This window comes from Natator depressus, chromosome 5, assembly GCF_965152275.1.
Source record: "Natator depressus isolate rNatDep1 chromosome 5, rNatDep2.hap1, whole genome shotgun sequence".
In the NCBI taxonomy this organism is placed as follows: Eukaryota; Metazoa; Chordata; order Testudines; family Cheloniidae; genus Natator; species Natator depressus.
In genome coordinates this window covers 123,171,214-123,189,881 of record NC_134238.1, presented here as the reverse complement: position 1 = coordinate 123,189,881, position 18,668 = coordinate 123,171,214, and the positions used below count along the sequence as shown (strand labels likewise).

General features: G+C 51.9%; 1 protein-coding gene across 2 annotated transcripts in view; it reads right to left on the bottom strand.

Moving 5' to 3' along the window:
- Nucleotides 1-18,668, bottom strand: part of FBXO10 (F-box protein 10) — a 73,956-nt gene that overhangs the window by 43,323 nt on the left and 11,965 nt on the right. Inside the window, exons 2-3 of one of the 2 annotated variants that reach the window (XM_074953559.1) lie at nt 15,598-16,188; nt 6,284-7,156 (exon numbers count right to left, since the gene is read on the bottom strand). In XM_074953559.1, the coding sequence (XP_074809660.1) occupies nt 6,284-7,156; nt 15,598-16,182 (1,458 nt within the window). In that variant the 5' untranslated portion in view covers nt 16,183-16,188. The remainder of the gene's footprint in view (nt 1-6,283; nt 7,157-15,597; nt 16,189-18,668) is intronic. The other variant, XM_074953560.1, reaches the window with a different exon arrangement.

The window sequence follows — 18,668 nt, the reverse complement described above, 5'->3', positions numbered from 1 at the left end:
ACTGAGCACAATGGAGCTGCACCCACTTACTCCAGCAGCGAATCTGGCCAGATTCCCCCAGTACCACAGGGCATGCTCCCTGGTTTGCAAACACCATCAAACCGAGAGCAAGGGCGAGGCCCATTGTCCCCTCCCTATACACAGCCAGTTTCCTTCCCGCAACCTTCACAGAGGCATGAATGAAGCACAAACTGTAAAGAAGCATCTTCAGTCTGAACTCTGAGTTTCCCTGCCTTAAATCAGGCCGTTATTGTTACTAATACCTCTTTGTGTGTGTATGGCTGGGGCCTGCTGGAGCTGTGATATAACGCTCTCAGCTGCAAACAACATGGCCCAGCTGCTCCAATGGGGATAAGAGGGAAGCTGTTTTAGATAAGAATCATGTCATTGTAGCTCTGTAATAAGAGGAAACGGGGCAGGGATTTTATTGTACAGCTTCCGAGTTCTAAAGCTAAAAGATTTCATCCACTTCAAATAGCCAGCCCTGTGGAGCCAAACAGGCTAATTTCTAGCCTCGCACGTTCTCTCCAAGAGCAATGACAGGACACAGCAAACTGAATGGGGATTAGGCAATCAATTCAAATCAAGCTCAGAAAATGAACTGGAAGTGAATGGTCTCAGATGCCAGGCCAAGAAGAAATCCACAAGAGCAAATTAGTGCAGGAGGAGGGGAAGACACCTTGGAGCCAGCACCCCAGGAAGGGAACCACAAGGGTCATCCTGCCTTTTGGGGGAGAGGTGGAGGGAGTGGACACAGAGTTTGGAAATGTACGGAGAAGCAAAATGACATTTTGTCATCCTTCACTGAGGCAGCACAAAGGACAGCGCTGTTTTCATTCTTCAAAGCAGGATCCTAGGCATGGACGCTAGTGCTTTAGGTGAGACAAGGATTTTAGCCTGTTAAGTTCAGACTGTAAGAAGCATGTTAGACCTTTTGTTTTCTTTGTAAACTGTTCTTATCCTTGCTCACTGTCTCTTAAAAAACACATACTTAGTAACAAAGGGCAAGATGTGTTTTCACAATCAATAGATTGCAGTGCTGTGGTGTTACACTGGGACTGATACTCAGCTGAATCAAATAAGCTTGTGGGGGTGTTGTCTTTCTGGGGACACCTTCCCTGGTAATTGCTGTGAGTGTCCAGTGACAAGGGCTGGACACTACTGGAGGCTGCTTCGAAGGAGTTTGTGGACTGGGGTACAGCTGGCAAAGCAGAGCTGAGGCTGGCACAGCCCTCAGAAGACAGCATGAGTGTCTGAAAGGCTGGAAGCATTAGGGAGCTGACATCCATATTGGCAATATGTCCCAACTTTGTATCACCTGCAGATTTTATTAGCACACTCCCACTTTTTGTGCCAAGGTTATGAATGAAAATGAAAATTGGTCCCTAGACCAATCCTTGAGGATCTCCACTAGTAACCTCCATCTAGCCTGGAAGTTCACTTTTCAGTGTGACCCACTGTTGTCTCCCCTTCAACCAATTCCTTATCCACCTTTCAATTTGCATATTAACCCCCATCTTCTCCAACTAAATAATTTCCCATGTGGAATTGTATCAGATGTTTTCCTGACATCCCAGTAGATTAAAGCTACTGCATTTCCTTTGTCTAAAAAACTGGGATAGTCTCAAAGACCGAGATCAGGTTGGTCCGACACGACCTACCTTTTGTAAAACCATGTTGTATTTTATCCCAATTACCATTTACCTCTATGTCCTTAACTACTCTCTCTTTCAAAATTTGTTCTAAGACCTTGCATACAATTGAAGTCAAACTTTTCCAGATCACTTCCCCCCTCCCCATTTCTTAAATATAGGTACTATATTAACAATTTCCCAGTCATCTGAGAGTACAGATTCATTAAAAATCCTTGCTATTGGGCTTGCAATTTCATATGCCCATTCCTTTAATAGTCTTGGATGGAGATTTTCTGGAGTCCCTGATTTGGTTCCATTAAACTGCTTGAGTTTGGCTTCCACCTCAAATGTAATAATTTCTATTTCCACATCCTTGTTCCCATTAGCCACTGTCCAAGCACCTCATTATCCTTATTAAAAACTGAGGAAAAATATTTGGTTAGGTGTTGGGCTATGCCTCGATTATCTTTAATCTCCACCCAATCCTCGGGTTTAATAGTCCCACTTCCTCTTTCCTTATTTTCTTTTTATTTATATGGCTATAAAACCTTTTACTATTGGTTTTAATTCCCTTTGCAAGGTCCAATTCCACTTGGCTTTTGGCAGTTCTCACTTTTTCCCTACGCAGTCTCACCTCCCAGAGGTAGCTTCCCTTGCTGATCCAACCCATCTTCCATTCCTTGTAGGCATTCTGCTTTCTCTTAATCACCTGTCTTTGATGCTTGTTCATCCAGTTTGGTCTGCAACCCTTCCCTCTGATTTTTTTCCCCTTGCTTGGGATGCAGGCTTTAGATACTTTAAGTTAAAATTGCAGAAACTAATTCCAAGCCTCCTCCATATTGAGATCCTTGAGTTCATTAGTCCAGTCCACTTCCCTAATTCCCCTAATTTTATAAAGTTTTCCCTTTGAAATCAAGTTGCAGACCTATTTTTGTTGATCCTTCCATTTAGTTTAAACTGAATTAATGCAATCACTCGAACCAATGTTGTCCCCTACAACCAATTCTTCTATGAGGTCCTCGCTACTTACCAACACAAACTCTAAAATGGCATCACCTCTTGTCGGTTTGGCAACTATTTGGTGAAGAAATCTCTCAGGGATCATAACTGAAAAAGTCTGGGCCCTACCATACTTAGTAGCACTTGTCCTCCCATCTATATCTGGGAAATTAAAGTCCCCCATAATCACACAATTCCCAGTAGTGCTTATTTCATTACAAATATTTTAAAGAGATCTCTATCCATATCCAAATCAGATCCTGGGAGTCTATAGCAGACCCCAAGCACTCTCCCAGAGGAGCCTCTGTTACCTTTCCTCCCCAAAGTGATTCTGACCCAAACAGATTCAGTTTTATCCATTCCATAACTTCTAACTACCTCATCATTAATATACAATGCTACTCCACCACCTTTATTTCTGTCTTTCCTAAACAGCACATACCCTTCAATACCTGCACTCCAGTCATGACAACTATTCCACCATATTTATGTTATCCCTATAATATCTGCTCTCACTTCTTGCACCAGTAGTTCTAGTTCCTGCATTTTGTTACCAACACCCCTCACATTGGTGTACACACATCTTAGTTATTTGTGCTTGGCTTTGCCCAGATTCCTCACCCGATTAGACAGAGTAATCCTACTGCCAGTATCGCCTATCTGACTGTTACTGTCAGTGCTACTGGCACTATCTTTCCTCTTGATGTCCATTCTCCTACCCTCTGTTCCTTTCTGCATCGCCGTGTCCTCTTTCACTTGATTTTCTTCCTGCTCAATATTAGACTCAGGCGTGGAGATGAGAGGAGCATCTCCCAACCATCTCCCCTGAATTCCTAGTTTAATCAGTTGTGCCACCCTCCATCCTCGAAGTCTATTTCCCTCCCTACTCAGGGGGAGTCCATCCCATGAGAACGGTCCCCTGCCCATGAATGCCTCCCAGTAGTCAAACATCCCAAAGCCCTCCCTATGGAACCACTGCCTGAGCCATCTGTTGATCTTCATCATCTTGTCTCGCCTTCGTTCTCCTCCCCCAGGGACAGGTAGAATCCCACTGAAGATCATCTCAGCCTCCATTTCTTTAAGCATCTTCCCCAGCCTGGCAGAGTCTCCCTTGAAGCATCGCAGCATCATTTGTTCCTGCATGAAGGACACTCAGTGGATTCTTTCCAGCTCCCATTAGGATCCTCTTCAGCCTCAGGTCCACATCCCATATCTTAGCTTCCCGGTCGTCGGCAGGTGGGATTGAACCCGGGGCCTCCAGAGCTTAGTGCATGAGCTTCTACTGCATGAGCGAAAAGCCAACTGGCTGTTAAAATGAGTCTGCTCTACAGCCTTAGCTATCTCTCTCTTTAAGTGGTCTCAGTGCCGCTAGATGGGACAGAGCACCATGCCCAGAAGGTGTGTGGGTTACAGGCGCACCCTTCTGTTCTCCGCATCAGCTCTGGGGACAGGCCTGTCTGTTCTTCATCGCAGGGAATCCGCAATCCAATGGACCTGCCTCTTCCTGGTGATGGTGCGATTCTCCAGCCTTCCACCTTCTGTTTTTTCTGACTGCAAGTCCTCTTGTCTTCTGTTCTCACTTGCAAACTTCTGAGAGTCATCCTCTGTCCTCCAGAGGCTCTGAACTCCATTGACTCTTCCCCTTGTCTTGCAGAACCAGCCAGTCTTCCCTTCTGTTACTGCCTGCCTCTCCCCTTCATTTTCCAACTCAGCAAACCTGCCCCTCAGTCCTGGGCACTGCGAGAAAGTGTCACAAGGGGTGTTAACCCAAATGCTAAATTCTGGCCAGTTTTCACCACAACAGTTCCACCTCCAGCCTAGGTATTTCCATCCTTCCTGTTTCCATTCCCTGCCCCAATGGGGCTACTTGCGTTAGCACAGTTATGTGCTGTGTAAGTGTTTGCTTCACTAAGCCCAAGTTACTACACCAGGACCCGAACCAAAGCCCTCTCAAGTCTGTGGAAAGTCTTCACAGGCTGTAATTGCCTTTGGATAAGGCCCTGATACACATTCGCCATTTGCATACAGAGATTTGTTTCTCATGCAAATCTCCCATGTTTTGATACTAATCTATCAGACTTCAAGTAATGGAAGCGATAACGTGAAAGACGTTTAACACACGGCTGAGCACAGCACTAGAGCATATGCTGCTGTCCTGGCTGGAGAATGCTCTAAGTGGCATAAATGATCCTTCCCATTCCTAATTTGTAAGATCACTTGTTTAGGATCTACCAGGATTACGATGTGTTTGTGGTGAAGGGGGTAGGTGTTAGAACTAGCTGTTGCCTTAAAAACTAACTAAAATCTCTTTCCCTATAAGCAGATGGATGGAATTAATGACTTGGAAGGGAGGATGAGGACACTGCCAGGTGCCATTGCAAAGCATTTCATCTGGGAAGCATCGTTATATAATGAATGTAATCTCCCACCTAGTGCCTCACTCACTAGTGCAGCCAATCAGCTTGCAGTAGCCCTCCTCTGAGTGTTTAATGCTACGGTTCAGTTCAGTTCATGTGCCCTTTCCACGTCCTTATTGCTAAGAAACAAACGTTTCCAAGCCTGTGGCCTAAACAACATGCGTGTCACCACCCCACTGTGTGGGAGACCTCTTGTTCCTGCCCAAAATTGCGAACTGCCAAGAGCTGAGGGCTACCTCTCAGACATTCACCTCTCCTGCGTGCTGCTGTAGGGATAAGCACCTGTTCCACATGGTGTCTACAGCGCTACAATCATCTTGACCATTTAGCTTCAGGTCAGCTTTTGGTGGAACAGTTAGGACTCAAAACTAGTCACAGGTGCCATGGCAAACGCATTTCATTTGAGAAAACCAGTTACGGTTGCTAAGTGCGAACAGGGACAGAACCAGGCACTTGAGAGCAAGGACATGAATAGTTAAGCGCATCAGAAATCTTATACTCCCCGTATACTAAACCAAGACCTGATCCTTCACTCCTTTACACCAGTATCCCTCCACGAGAGCTCACTGTCAGGAAGTATTTTCTGATAGTCTGAATTGGTTTGTGGGGGGGGGTTTGGTGAATTTCATTTCCTACATCCTTTCTGAAGGGATATTAATTTTTCCACATTCTGAACTCTTTAGTATGCATAGAGCACAGGGCCACTTTACAAATCTATGCTGATAAAGGCCTTTATGCTTCAGCCTCCAGCTATCGGAGGTTAGGAAGGAACTGTCTCTTTGAGCAGGTTACTTCCTCGCTACCTACTGCAGAGTTTCTTGCACATTCCTCTGAAGCAGGTGGTACCGGCTGTTGTCAGCGGTGGGACACTGGGCTAGACGGACCACACTCTGATCCAGTCTGGCAATTCCTGTGTTCCTACACTGCTAACCGGGTGGCCCCTTGGCACGTTCAGCATGTTCACAGATGTACTTGGAAATGCTGACTGATAGCACCACACTTTTAAAGGGGTCTCCATCGAGCCTCTAACTTTGCAGGGAGAGTCAGATGCCTCCAGACCTGACAGCACTTGGATGTCTAACGACTTGATCTGAAGGTACAATCAAGCAGACATCTAAGTGCTTTCATTTGCACCCACACTTTAAGTGCAGGTGCAAAGAATGAGGCTGGTTAACAATGTGGCCTGTAGGCTCTGCCGACTGAATCCCCAGGCGGGTGGGAGGGTTTCATTACCAGCCTGTACAGCACCTTGCTGTTCTGTATGCACCGCACGGCATAGGTCAGCTCCCTGAAGACGCTCCCTTCCAGCTTGGCTCGCCCTTGCGAGCAGACAAAGACCCCACCTTTCCCATCCCTGAACAGGCACTTCCGAATGAGGCATCCTTGCAGAGAGCTGGCAAGAGACTGGGCCTCCTTGTCCCTCTGCAGCTCCTGCTGCAGAGTTTTGAGCTCCAGGTCCCTCTGCAGGGCGGTGAGCCCATTGGTTTGCGGCCTGCTGTGGATCACGTGGGCCAGCATGTGGCTCAGACTGTGGGCCCGATAGGACAGTTTGTACATCGACCGGTCATCTTCCTCATTCTCGCTGCTCGTGCTCAGCTCACCATCACTAGAGTCTGTCTCCAGAGTCATGGCTTCCCCCTCCTTTGCTGTATAAAGTTTGCCATTGACTTCAGCCTCTCTCTCACCTGCTTTTTCAAGCACCAGCTGAGTCTTGGAAGCAGGAAGTAAATCATTTTGGTCCCCACCCACCACGATCTCACAGGTCCTTAAGTTCCTCGCTAGCGGACTGCCCCAGCCGCCCCGCTTCGATGCGTTGCAAAGCGCAGGGTCTGACGCCTGTAACAACATGCAGTGGGACTTGGCCAGTGTGGTTAGGTGCTTGCAGGCCCAGTTCCTCTCAGAGGAAGGGATGCCCTCTATGGTGACAGAGGCGTTTTCGCTGCCAGTGAACTCACAGTTTTCCAGGACCCCAAGGGCCACGCTGTGGAAATGGATGCTGGACTGATTGAAGGTGCAGAACTTCACCTGGCATGTCCCCGGGGCGTGGATCTGCAGCTGCCCATTCTCAAAGTTGCAGTTGTCGAACTGGACGTGGCCAGAGGTTGTCTGGAGAAGAATGATCATGAGACAAAATAAATACAAAAATAACTCACATTCCTGGGGATACCATTATGTCCCATTCCACTTCTCAAACCATTCCCCCTCCAAAACACACACATCTAGTGGCACAAGGAACTGGCATGTGTCATGGGTAACTGAAACCCATTGGCTTCTGCACCAAGAGTCCATGCATTTAACTGCCCCAATCTCGATCAGTTACCTTTATGATGCTAGATAGCGTGGCATGCTCCAGCTGCCACATCCCATCAACTAGGTGGCTCAACATGACCTGTTGTGACCATTGAACTGAGCAACATCCATCTACTATGAGTTGGTCCCTACCCCTGGCAGTTTTAGTTGTTGTCAGCCTTTTTTACACAAGTTGTTGGGCTCAGTACAGGCGTAAGCGGGTGAAATGTAATAGCCAGTGATATAGAGGAGGTTGGACTAGACATCCTAATGGCCTCTTCTTGCCTTAATATTTATGAATGTACCAGGAGCGTATACAGCATCTGCTCTACATACTATCACACATGCTCCATCTGTTGTATGCCAGGTTCCAAGCATTCTGCAAGGAAGTTAAATGTTTCTCTCACACATCTATGGGTCAGCGTTAGGCAGGGAGATTTGCCTTAGCACTGGAAACTTCATTCACTCTTCACTGTTGTCCATGTGAACGTGGCGCTGGATTGCTGACATCTGTCATGTCGTCAGCTGTCCCTTCCATGGCTCGGGAGGCTTTGTGACACAAACCAGCACAGCCTGTGTGCAGAAAGCCTTGGAGATCAGCCTCAGTAATCTTTATATACCTTGTGGTGAGAAAAGACAGGACTCTCCTACAGAGAGCTTTATAGCACCTCCTGATTATCCCCACAAGTATGAGACACGCAGTGTCAGTGTCCCCACCTTGCACTGACAACATACATGAGCCATGACCCACAGGGGTCTGGTACAGTGGTCCCCAAACAGTGGGAGAGATTTCGATAAGAAGATACAATCAGTGACTGGGGACAGGAGCTCCCAGGCCACAGGAATCATTTTGCACAACTCTCCAATTTTTATACCTGACCTTTTCTTCGTCAGCCACACATTGCACATTCCCAGGGTAAAGGAGCAGACTTTCAAATCAAAGCGCTAAGATAAACAAATGAAGAACATTGCAATATTTTAGTGAGAGATCAGCTAGATCGTGCATCTAACACCTACATCTTTACCCTTCCTCTTTTTTTAAAGCTACTTAAAAGGGACACTGTGTCACGGAGTGTGGGGGAGTCCAGGCCCTGCACCCCTCTTCCTGGGATTCACTGAGACTCTCAGCCAGCCAGTAAAACAGAAGGTTTATTGGACAACAGGAACACAGTCCAAAACAGAGCTTGTGGGTACACCCAGGACCCCTCAGTGAAGTCCTTCTGGGGGAGCAGGGAGCATAGACCCCAGCCCTGGGGTTCCCTGTGTTCCTCCACCCAGCCCCAAACTGAAACTAAACCCACCGAGCAGGTTCCCTGCTGCAGCCTCCGTCCACATTCCTGGGCAGAGGTGTCACCTCCCCCTCCCCCTCCTGGCTCAGGTGACAGGCTCTCAGGTCTCCCGTCCCCAGGGCACATTCCCAGGTCAACACTCTCCCCTCCCTGCTGCGTCACATCGTCACATCTCTCCCCCCTTCGAGACTGAATTGAGCGGGGTCACTGTGACCAGTGACCTGGGGAAGTTCGGGGCCCCCTCTCCGGGACAGCGCATCCGCTATCAGGTTGGCACTTCCCTTCACATGGACCACGTCCATGTCGTAATCCTGCAGGAGCAGGCTCCACCTCAGGAGCTTGGCGTTGGCTCCTTTCATCTGGTGCAGCCAGGTCAGGGGAGAGTGGTCGGTGTACACGGTGAAGTGTCGCCCGAAGAGATAGGGCTCTAGTTTCTTGAGGGCCCACACCATGGCCAGGCACTCCTTCTCGATGGCCGCGTAGTGTTGCTCCCGGGGTAGCAACTTCTTGCTCAGGTACACGATGGGGTGTCTCTCCCCCTTTTCATCCTCCTGCATTAACACCGCCCCCAGTCCCGTGTCGGAGGCGTCGGTGAACACCACAAAGGGCTTGTCAAAGTCTGGGTTTGCTAGAACTGGGCCACTGACCAGAGCCTCCTTCAGCGCCCGGAAAGCCTCCTGGCACTGCTCGGTCCAGACCACCTTGTCTGGCTTCCCCTTCTTGCATAGCTCAGTGATGGGGGTGGCTATGGCGCTAAAGTGGGGCACAAATCTTCAGTAGTATCCTGCCATCCCAATAAAGGCTTGGACCTGCTTTTTGGTGTGGGGAGCGGGCCAGTCTCTGATCACCTCCACCTTGGCCGGTTCCGGCTTTAGGCGGCCGCTCCCCACCCGATGGCCCAGGTAAGATACTTCAGCCATCCCCACCTTGCACTTCTCCGCTTTGACAGTCAGCCCAGCCCCCTGGAGTCGGTCCAGCACTTGTCTAACCTGGGACACGTGGTCCTCCCAGGTCTGGCTAAAGACACAGATGTCGTCAATATACGCCACGGCAAAACTCTCCATCCCCCTCAGGAGCTGGTCCACCAGGCGCTGGAAGGTGGCCGGCGCTCCCTTGAGGCCGAAAGGCAGGGTCAGAAACTATAGAGCCCCAGAGGGGTGATAAAGGCCGATTTCAGCCGGGCATCTGCATCCAGCGGCACTTGCCAGTAGCCCTTTGTAAGGTCCATGGTGGTAAGGTACCGAGCTCCTCCCAGCTTGTCTAGGAGCTCGTCCGGCCTGGGCATGGGGTAGGCATCCGATACAGTGATGGCATTGAGCTTCCGATAGTCCACACAGAACCGGACTGACCCATCCTTTTTGGGGACCAGCACCACCGGCGAGGCCCAAGGGCTGGCCGATGGCTGGATCACCCCCAAAGCCAGCATGTCCCGGACCTCTCTTTCCAGGTCCTGAGCAGTTTTCCCCGTGACTCGGAAGGGGGAGCATCTTATCGGCGGGTGCGACCCTGTCTGCACCCAGTGGACAGTCAGATTAGTGCGTCCAGGCTGGTTGGAAAACAGCTGTCGGTACGGATGCAGCACCCCCCTGACCCCAGCTTGCTGGGCAGGGGTGAGCTGATCCGAGAGGGGGATTGTTTCCAGGGGGGGAACCAGCTCTGGTCCCAGGGAATAGATCTACTAAAGGGTCATCTCCCTGCTCCTCCCACTGACCACACACAGCTAACACCACATTCCCCCTGGCATAATATGGCTTCATCATATTCACATGGTACACCCGGCGGTGGTGGGCCCGGTTCGACAGCTCCACCACATAGTTTACCTCATTGAGCTGCTTGACGACCTTGAACGGGCCCTCCCAGGCGGCCTGTAGTTTGTTCTTTCTCACGGGGATGAGAACCATCACCTGATCCCCGGTGGCGTAGGCACGGGCCCGCGCCGTGCGGTCATACCAGACCTTCTGCTTCCTCTGGGCTCTGGCCAGATTCTCCCTGGCCAGGCCCATGAGTTCAGCCAGTCTCTCTCGGAAGGTCAGGACATACTCCACCACTGACTCTCCATCGGGAGTGGCCTTCCCCTCCCACTCGTCTCTCATCAGGTCCAGGGGGCCCCTCACCCTCCTTCCATATAACAGTTCAAAAGGCGAAAATCCGGTAGACTCCTGGGGCACCTCCCTGTACGCGAACAGCAGGTGAGGTAAGTACTTGTCCCAATCCTGCGGGTGCTGGTTCATAAAGGTTTTCAGCATCATCTTTAGCGTCCCGTTAAACCTCTCCACCAGCCCATTGGACTGGGGGTGATACGCTGAGGCCCAGTCATGCCGGACCCCACATTTCTCCCACAAGCACCGGAGCAGGGCCGACATGAAGTTGGAGCCTTGGTCTGTCAAGACTTCCCTGGGGAACCCCACTCGGCTGAAAATGGTCAGGAGCGCATCTGCCACGGTGTCTGCTTCAATGGAAGCTAAGGGCACTGCCTCGGGGTAGCGGGTGGCGAAATCTACCACCACCAGAATGTATTTCTTCCCCGACCGGGTCGTCTTGCTGAGAGGCCCCACGATGTCCATGGCCACCTTCTGGAAAGGCTCCTCTATGATGGGCAAAGGTCTCAACGCCGCTTTCCCCTTGTCCCGGGCCTTCCCCACCCTCTGACAGGGGTCACAGGATCGGCAATACTGCCGGACGGTGGTAAAGACCCCGGGCCAGTAAAAGTTCTGTAGCAACCTCTGCCGGGTGCGCCGGATTCCCTGGTGCCCTGCGAGGGGGATGTCATGGGCCAGGGACAGGAGCTTGCGGCGGTACTTCTGGGGGACCACCAGCTGCCTCCTGACCCCACAGGACTCCCCTTCCCCTGGGGGAGCCCATTCTCGGTACAGGAACCCCTTCTCCCACAGGAACCTCTCCTGGCAGCCTCTCCTCATGGTCCGTCCCTCACTGAGGTCGGCCAGGTCCCTGAGCTTCTGCAAGGAGGGATCTTTCCTCAACTCGGCCTGGAACTCAGCGGCTGGGGAAGGGATGGGGCCCGGTTCCCCCTCCGTGGCCAGGTCTGAGGCCGCAGCCTCTCTGAGCCGTGCCCCTCGGCGCTCCCTCCCCACCCGAGTAGGGTCTCGCGCCTCCAGTGTGGTACCCTCCCCAGGGTCAGGTCGCAGTGCCCCTCGCCGGCTCTGGCTACGGGTCACAACCAGGGCGGTCTGGGGGTCGCTTGGCCAGTCCTCTAGGTCTCCCCCCATCAAAACTTCAGTGGGCAAATGGTGGTGTACCCCCACATCCTTGGGGCCCTCCTTGGTCCCCCATTTCAGGTGTACCCTTGCCACGGGCACCTTAAATGGGGTCCCGCCCACCCCCGTCAGGGTCAGGTAGGTGTTGGGCACCACCCGATCTGGGGCCACCACCTCGGGCCGGGCCAGCGTCACCTCCGCGCCCGTATCCCAGTATCCATTGACCTTCCTCCCATCCACCTCCAGGGGAACAAGGCACTCTCTCCGGAGGGACAGCCCCGCACCCACCCTGTAAACCGAGCACCCTGAGTCCAGAGCCTCCAGCCCTCTGGCGGGGCTGGCTGGGGGTACTCTTCCCTCCTGAGCAGGTGGCAAACTGGTAGCCCCCCTTTCCTGGGTCGCCTGCCCCTCGTCCAGCTGAGTCCCTACCCAGTTAACCCTGGGTAGGTTGGGTCTGCTCAGTGTGTCCCGGAGCCCGGGGCACTGGGCCCGTACGTGGCCTCTCTGGCCACAGTGATAGCAGCTCAGGTCACGTTGGTCCCCTCGAACGGGTCGGAGGGGCCCGACACCAGGCATTCCCCTTTGGAGGGGGTTCTCCCTATTTCCCCGCTGGGAGGCCCCATGGTGACTCTCTCTCTGCATCGGGGGGGCCTGTTCTTTTGGGACTCCTCCCGGCTACCCCCTGACCGACTGTTCACAAACTCGTCGGCCAGCTGCCCTGCATGCTGGGGTTTCGCGAGCTTTTTGTCCACCAGCCACAGCCTCAGGTCGGAAGGGCACTGTTCATACAGGTGCTCCAGTACAAACAGGTCAAGCAGGTCCTCTTTAGTTTGGGCCCCCGCTGTCCACTTGCGGGCATATCCCTGCATCCTGTTGACCAGTTGTAGGTAGGTGACCTCAGGCGTTTTACGCTGACTCCGGAACCTTCTCCGGTACATCTCGGGGGTCAGCCCAAACTCACGGAGCAGGGCCTGTTTGAACAGTTCATAGTCCCCTGCCTCTGCCCCTGTCATCCGGCTGTAGACCTCCACGGCTTTGGGGTCCAGTAAGGGGGTGAGGAACTGGAGCCTGTCTGCAGGGTCAACCCTGTGCAGCTCGCAGGCATTCTCAAAGGCCGTCAGGAAGCTATCTATGTCCTCCCCCTCCTTCCGCTGGGCCAGGAAGCACTTATCAAAGCTCCTTGCAGTCTTGGGTCCCCCCTCACTCACCGCAGCCGGGGCCCCACTGCTCCTCAGCCTGGCCAGCTCCAGTTCATGCTGTCTTTGTTTCTCCTTCTCCTGCTGCTCATGTTGACGTTCCCTCTCCTTCTCCTGACGCTCCCTCTCCTTCTCCTCCTGCTCATGTTGACGTTGTTTCTCCTCATGTTGACGTTGTTTTTCATGATCCTCCAGCTCCCTCATTTTCCTCTCCCTCTCCCATTCCAGCCGCATCCGCTCCAGGGATGGGGAGCTCCGCTGGGAGGATCCCCTGCTGGCTGCTGGGGTCAGGGGGCCCTCGGTATTCGCTGGGCTTCCCACAACCCCTCCCCCAGGCATAGGTAGGAAGGGTCTCGGGGTGTCCTGGGCAGCAGTCTGACCCCTCCCAGCCTGGTCAGGCCCCAGGGCCCACACTGCGTCCGCCGGGCGGCTTCCCTCAGGGACAGGGATCGGGTCATCCAAGCGATCCCTCTCCTCCAGCTGGGCAATCAGCTGTTCCTTGGTGGACCTCCCGACGCGCAGCCCCCTCTGCCTGCACAGCTCCACCAGGTCGCTCTTAAGGCGTTTAGCGTACATCTCCCGGCTGGCCACTCGCAGGCCGGGCAGCTGTCCACGGTTTCCAGGAAAAGCCCCTAGTGTGCCAGTCCTTCTTGAGGTCACCACCTCTTTGCCAGGGTTGAGCTGCAGACTCCTCCGCCCCTGGGACCGCTCGCTGCAATCCCCCGGGGGACCCTGTTACTGCAAAAGTCCTTCTCTCTGGTCACACACTCCCAGGGGTTAACCGCCCCCTGAAACCGTCTCTCTCTGAATCTTCAGCACGCCTGGTCCCCGTCAATCCCCCTTCGTTTTACTGTTCCCCAGTCACTTACTGCAGGAAGCGCCGTTCACGGGGTGCAGTAGATCCCACCGCTCCCACCAGTTGTCACGGAGTGTGGGGGAGTCCAGGCCCTGCACCCCTCTTCCTGGGATTCACTGAGACTCTCAGCCAGCCAGTAAAACAGAAGGTTTATTGGACAACAGGAACACAGTCCAAAACAGAGCTTGTGGGTACACCCAGGACCCCTCAGTGAAGTCCTTCTGGGGGAGCAGGGAGCTTAGACCCCAGCCCTGGGGTTCCCTGTGTTCCTCCACCCAGCCCCAAACTGAAACTAAACCCACCGAGCAGGTTCCCTGCTGCAGCCTCCGTCCACATTCCTGGGCAGAGGTGTCACCTCCCCCTCCCCCTCCTGGCTCAGGTGACAGGCTCTCAGGTCTCCCGTCCCCAGGGCACATTCCCAGGTCAACACTCCCCCCTCCCTGCTGCGTCACATCGTCACACACTGTCAAGTCAATTTCAGGCTAAACAAATTATTTGGTAAAAGCTTTTGCAAAATCTAAGCTCAATTCATGGCTCCATCTTCTTTTTAAAATAAAAACACCAATGGGAAATGGGCTTATTTGGAAGGAAACATTCCCCATTCACTGGCTGCAACCCAAATGCTGAAGCTTTGAGCTGATTATGATCCAGAAAGCAAAACTGACGATCAATGAAAGGGAAATGTATCTACTTTCATTGTGGGGGCTGAGAGAAATGTACAACGTCACTAAACAGCATGCAACAGTGAAGAGTAAATTAATCTGTGTTTCAATAATCTAAACAAACACAGAGCAGGAAATCTATTGTTTATTAAATACGATTTTTTTTTTTACCCTGACAGTTTTTCCTTTTAATACTTGTATAGCACTTTTCCTCTGAGCATTTTAAAAACAATTAAGTTAAATGAAGTAGATAATTAAATTATTTCTAAAAATAACAGAGTTCTACTACTCCTGTAAGGTAAGTTTCCATTTTACAGACAGCTCAACAGAGGCAAAGCTCTAGAGGCAAGAGGTCAGATTTTCAAACTTTTACTCCCATGGCTGCGCCTCGAGTAGCCCGATTGGCTTCAGGGTGTACAAATGTCTGGACCAGGCCTCAAGGTGACATGGGCAAGGTCAAACAGCTACCATGCCAAAAAGAGAATTCAGGAGTCCTGACTTCTCCAAGCCTTGGTAACATTACTAAAAAAGAGCATGAATGATATCATGTGTGTGCATCCTCCAGGAAGACATGTCATAGGGACCAGTCTGACCTGCATCTCACAGGCCACAAATACCACCCAGCACCCGCACACTAAATCCAACAACCAGAATTAGATCAAAGTATTACAGCCCTCAGGAGACTAAACTACTGTGAGCCACAGGCAGAGAACAGGAGGGACTGAGGTGCACCGGCGCCCAAAGCCCTGCAATGGCAGGGAACTGATTTACTGAGATACACCCAGATGCCCTACACTCCAAGCTGCAAAGGAAGGCAAAAACCCTTCCAGGTCCCGACCCGGCAGGAAATTCCTTCCCAACCCCACATATGGCGACCAGTTAGACCCTGAGCACGAGAGCAAGAACCAGCCGGCCAAAGAAGAGAATGCTCAGTGCCGCCTCAGAGCATCGTCCCACCCCCACACCCCCCCATGTCCCATCTCCAGCCAGGGCCATCTCGAACGCCCTAACAACACCCATTGTGAGAGTTTCAGACCCACCTTGTACACAACGGGGGTGAACCAGGCTGGCATAAAGACCACGTTGCACAGGCGAGTGGTTGGGCAGTGCTGATCAATGCTGACCAGCAGGGCCACATCTCCTAGCTTCCCCTGCCCCACGATCTCCACTGGCACCTTGAGGATGATCTCGCTCTGCTCTTCGTATACCCCCGGCAGCAGCACGATCCGGTCGTAGACGTCGGCCGAGGCCAAGGCGGCTCGGAGGGTATCGAACTCGCAGCCCTGCCCAACGCGGAGGACATGGCGGTCCTTCTTCCTTCGGAACAAGTAGAAGCAGTTGGAGGACTCGAAGTCCTGGGCATTTTTGGTCCAGGTTTTTGAGGCGACGTAGTGCTGTTTGAAGGCTTCCCGCCAGGACTGGGGCTCCACATCAGGCTGGTTGGGCCAGTTCGGGTGTCTGCATTCAATGCAGCCAAGGCACAGCTGGCGCCATCGGGTGTTATCCAAACTGAGGATCAGCTCGCACCAAGCTCGGCAAACTAGACTGCAGCGGCCAAGGTCGGGCAGACGCAAGTAGGATAAAATCAGGCGCCACAACTCCACCGGGAGACCACTGACCTCCATCGTCACCTAGCAACAGTGGGACACAAAGACAGGCGTTAGACCATCAAAGGCAGGCATTGGTTAGACCTGTGACAGTTCCTTCCTGTGGCCTCAGTCTCACTTCATTCCCTGTAGATGTCCACTGGGTTTGTTCTGCAACCTCTAGCTCCACCCCCCCTCAAGGGCTGGCTGTGCTGCCTTTGCCCTTCTCCTGGCCCCTGCTGACCCAGAGAGAGGGGCCAGGACTGAAAAGTGAACCCAACCTGCCTGGATGGCTGTGCAGAGCACCAACAACTCACTCCCTGCAGAATCCAAGTCAAGGCTTCAATGCACATCAGGGGCCTCATTCAGCACGGCCCGGCGCCTCATGTGGGCAACTACACCAGTGCCAAAGCAGAGCCTGGTGCCACCTGACCAGAATGATGGCCTTTCACAGCCACTGGGCACTGATGTAAAAAACAACAACCATACCTAGCAGCCGATGGGCCCCTGGAGCGGGTGACCTGGAGACCAAGGAACCAATCAGGTACGCCTGTTCTCTGGGCCAGACTCCGTGTTGCCCTGTGACCATCTACACCAGTGCAAAGGGACAGGTATAACAACTCAAACAGCACGGGCACAGGGTGTCTTCAGCAGATGGGTGTTTCGGGAGACAGACCGGGGGCTGCTGCAAATCCCCTACAGGCTGTGGGCAGGAGGAGGCACAAATTAGGACAGGCTATATCAGAGGCTGAACCTGCCCTTATAGGTCTAAAGGAGGATCAGGGTGGTCATGGGTTGCATCCTCCTGATCCTCACGTGCTACCCATGCTGCCGGCTGCTCAGCTAGCCAAAGGTCAAGGTTGAATTTTTTAAGTTGACTGGGTGTTTAGAACTGTGGGGCTTTGAAGACTGCTCCTCCAGGGCATAGTCTGGGCACTCAGCTGTCAGGCATGGGAAGACAGTAGATCTTCCCCTACAGAATATAGCTGCCTCTTCGTGAGCAGCAAGATCCTTACTGGACATTTAGCCCTCCCAAGATTTAAAAAATAAATCCCTGCTACTCCAAGACCCATAGGGGTTCTGGAAGCACGAAACACGCTTCCGTTATCCCTCTGTAGCAAGCTGACTTACTGGCTGGTTAAAAGAAAAGGAGTACTTGTGGCACCTTAGAGACTAACCAATTTATTTGAGCATAAGCTTTCGTGAGCTACAGCTCACTTCATCAGAAGCATGCTGTGGAAAGTGTAGAAGATCTTTTTATACACACAAAGCATGAAAAAATACCTCCCCGCACCCCACTCTCCTGCTGGTAATAGCCCATCCAAGGTGATCACTCTCCTTACAATGTGTATGATAATTAAGTTGGACCATTAGGCTTGAATAGAGACTGGGAGTGGCTAAGTCATTATGCAAGGTAACCTATTTCCCCTTGTTTTCTCCTACCCCCCCCCCCCCGACGTTCTTGTTAAACCCTGGATTTGTGCTGGAAATGGCCCACCTTGATTATCATACACATTGTAAGGAGAGTGGTCACTTTCGATAAGCTATTACCAGCAGGAGAGTGGGTTTGTGTGTGGGGGGCGGGGGGTGAGAAAACCTGGATTTGTGCTGGAAATGGCCCAACTTAATTATCATACACATTGTAAGGAGAGTGATCACTTTGGATGGGTTATTACCAGCAGGAGAGTGGGGTGTGGGGAAGTATTTTTTCATGCTTTGTGTGTATAAAAAGATCTTCTACACTTTCCACAGTATGCATCCGATGAAGTGAGCTGTAGCTCACGAAAGCTTATGCTCAAATAAATTGGTTAGTCTCTAAGGTGCCACAAGTACTCCTTTTCTTTTTGCGAATACAGACTATCACGGCTGTTACTCTGAAACCTGGCTGGTTAAAGGCTCTGCTATTCAGTCCTGTGGCTTGACATCTCTTGAGATGTTGTGTGAGATGAGTGACTCTGTCCTGTCACATCCAGGCAGCTCTTAGAATCTCAGCACAAACAGGGCTGAATTTTAGGCTTGTAGTCTGTAACACTCATTAAATTCTTCAGATGCACCTTAGTCACTCTAGGATGCCCAGGGTGGTAAGCATTGCTTTTCATTTCTATCCTGCAGCTTCAGGACTCCCAGGAAAGGGGAGTGGGGGATAAAAAGGACTACCTGGCTCTATAGATCCCGCCAGCACAATAATCCCCTGTGCTGTAAAATAAATCAAACAGAGGAAGAGGTAGCATTGTACCTCACACTCAGAAATGAAAGGCGTTTGGGTTTAGGGAAGCAGGAAAATCTCTGTGTGGAAGGCGCTGTCTGCAGAAGGTCACAGCAGACAACTGAAGGAAGGAGTGAAATCCAGGGCTTGACGAGAGTGTATTTACCAGGAGAACACTGAACCGTTTGCATGAAGTGCAGCGGCACTCTGCAAAGTGATGATGTAAAATGACACCATCTGGCTGAACAGAGCTTCTGGTGTGCACTGAGAGTCAGACACACTGGCTCCAGTGACATAAATAAGCTTTTGCTGCTTTTTG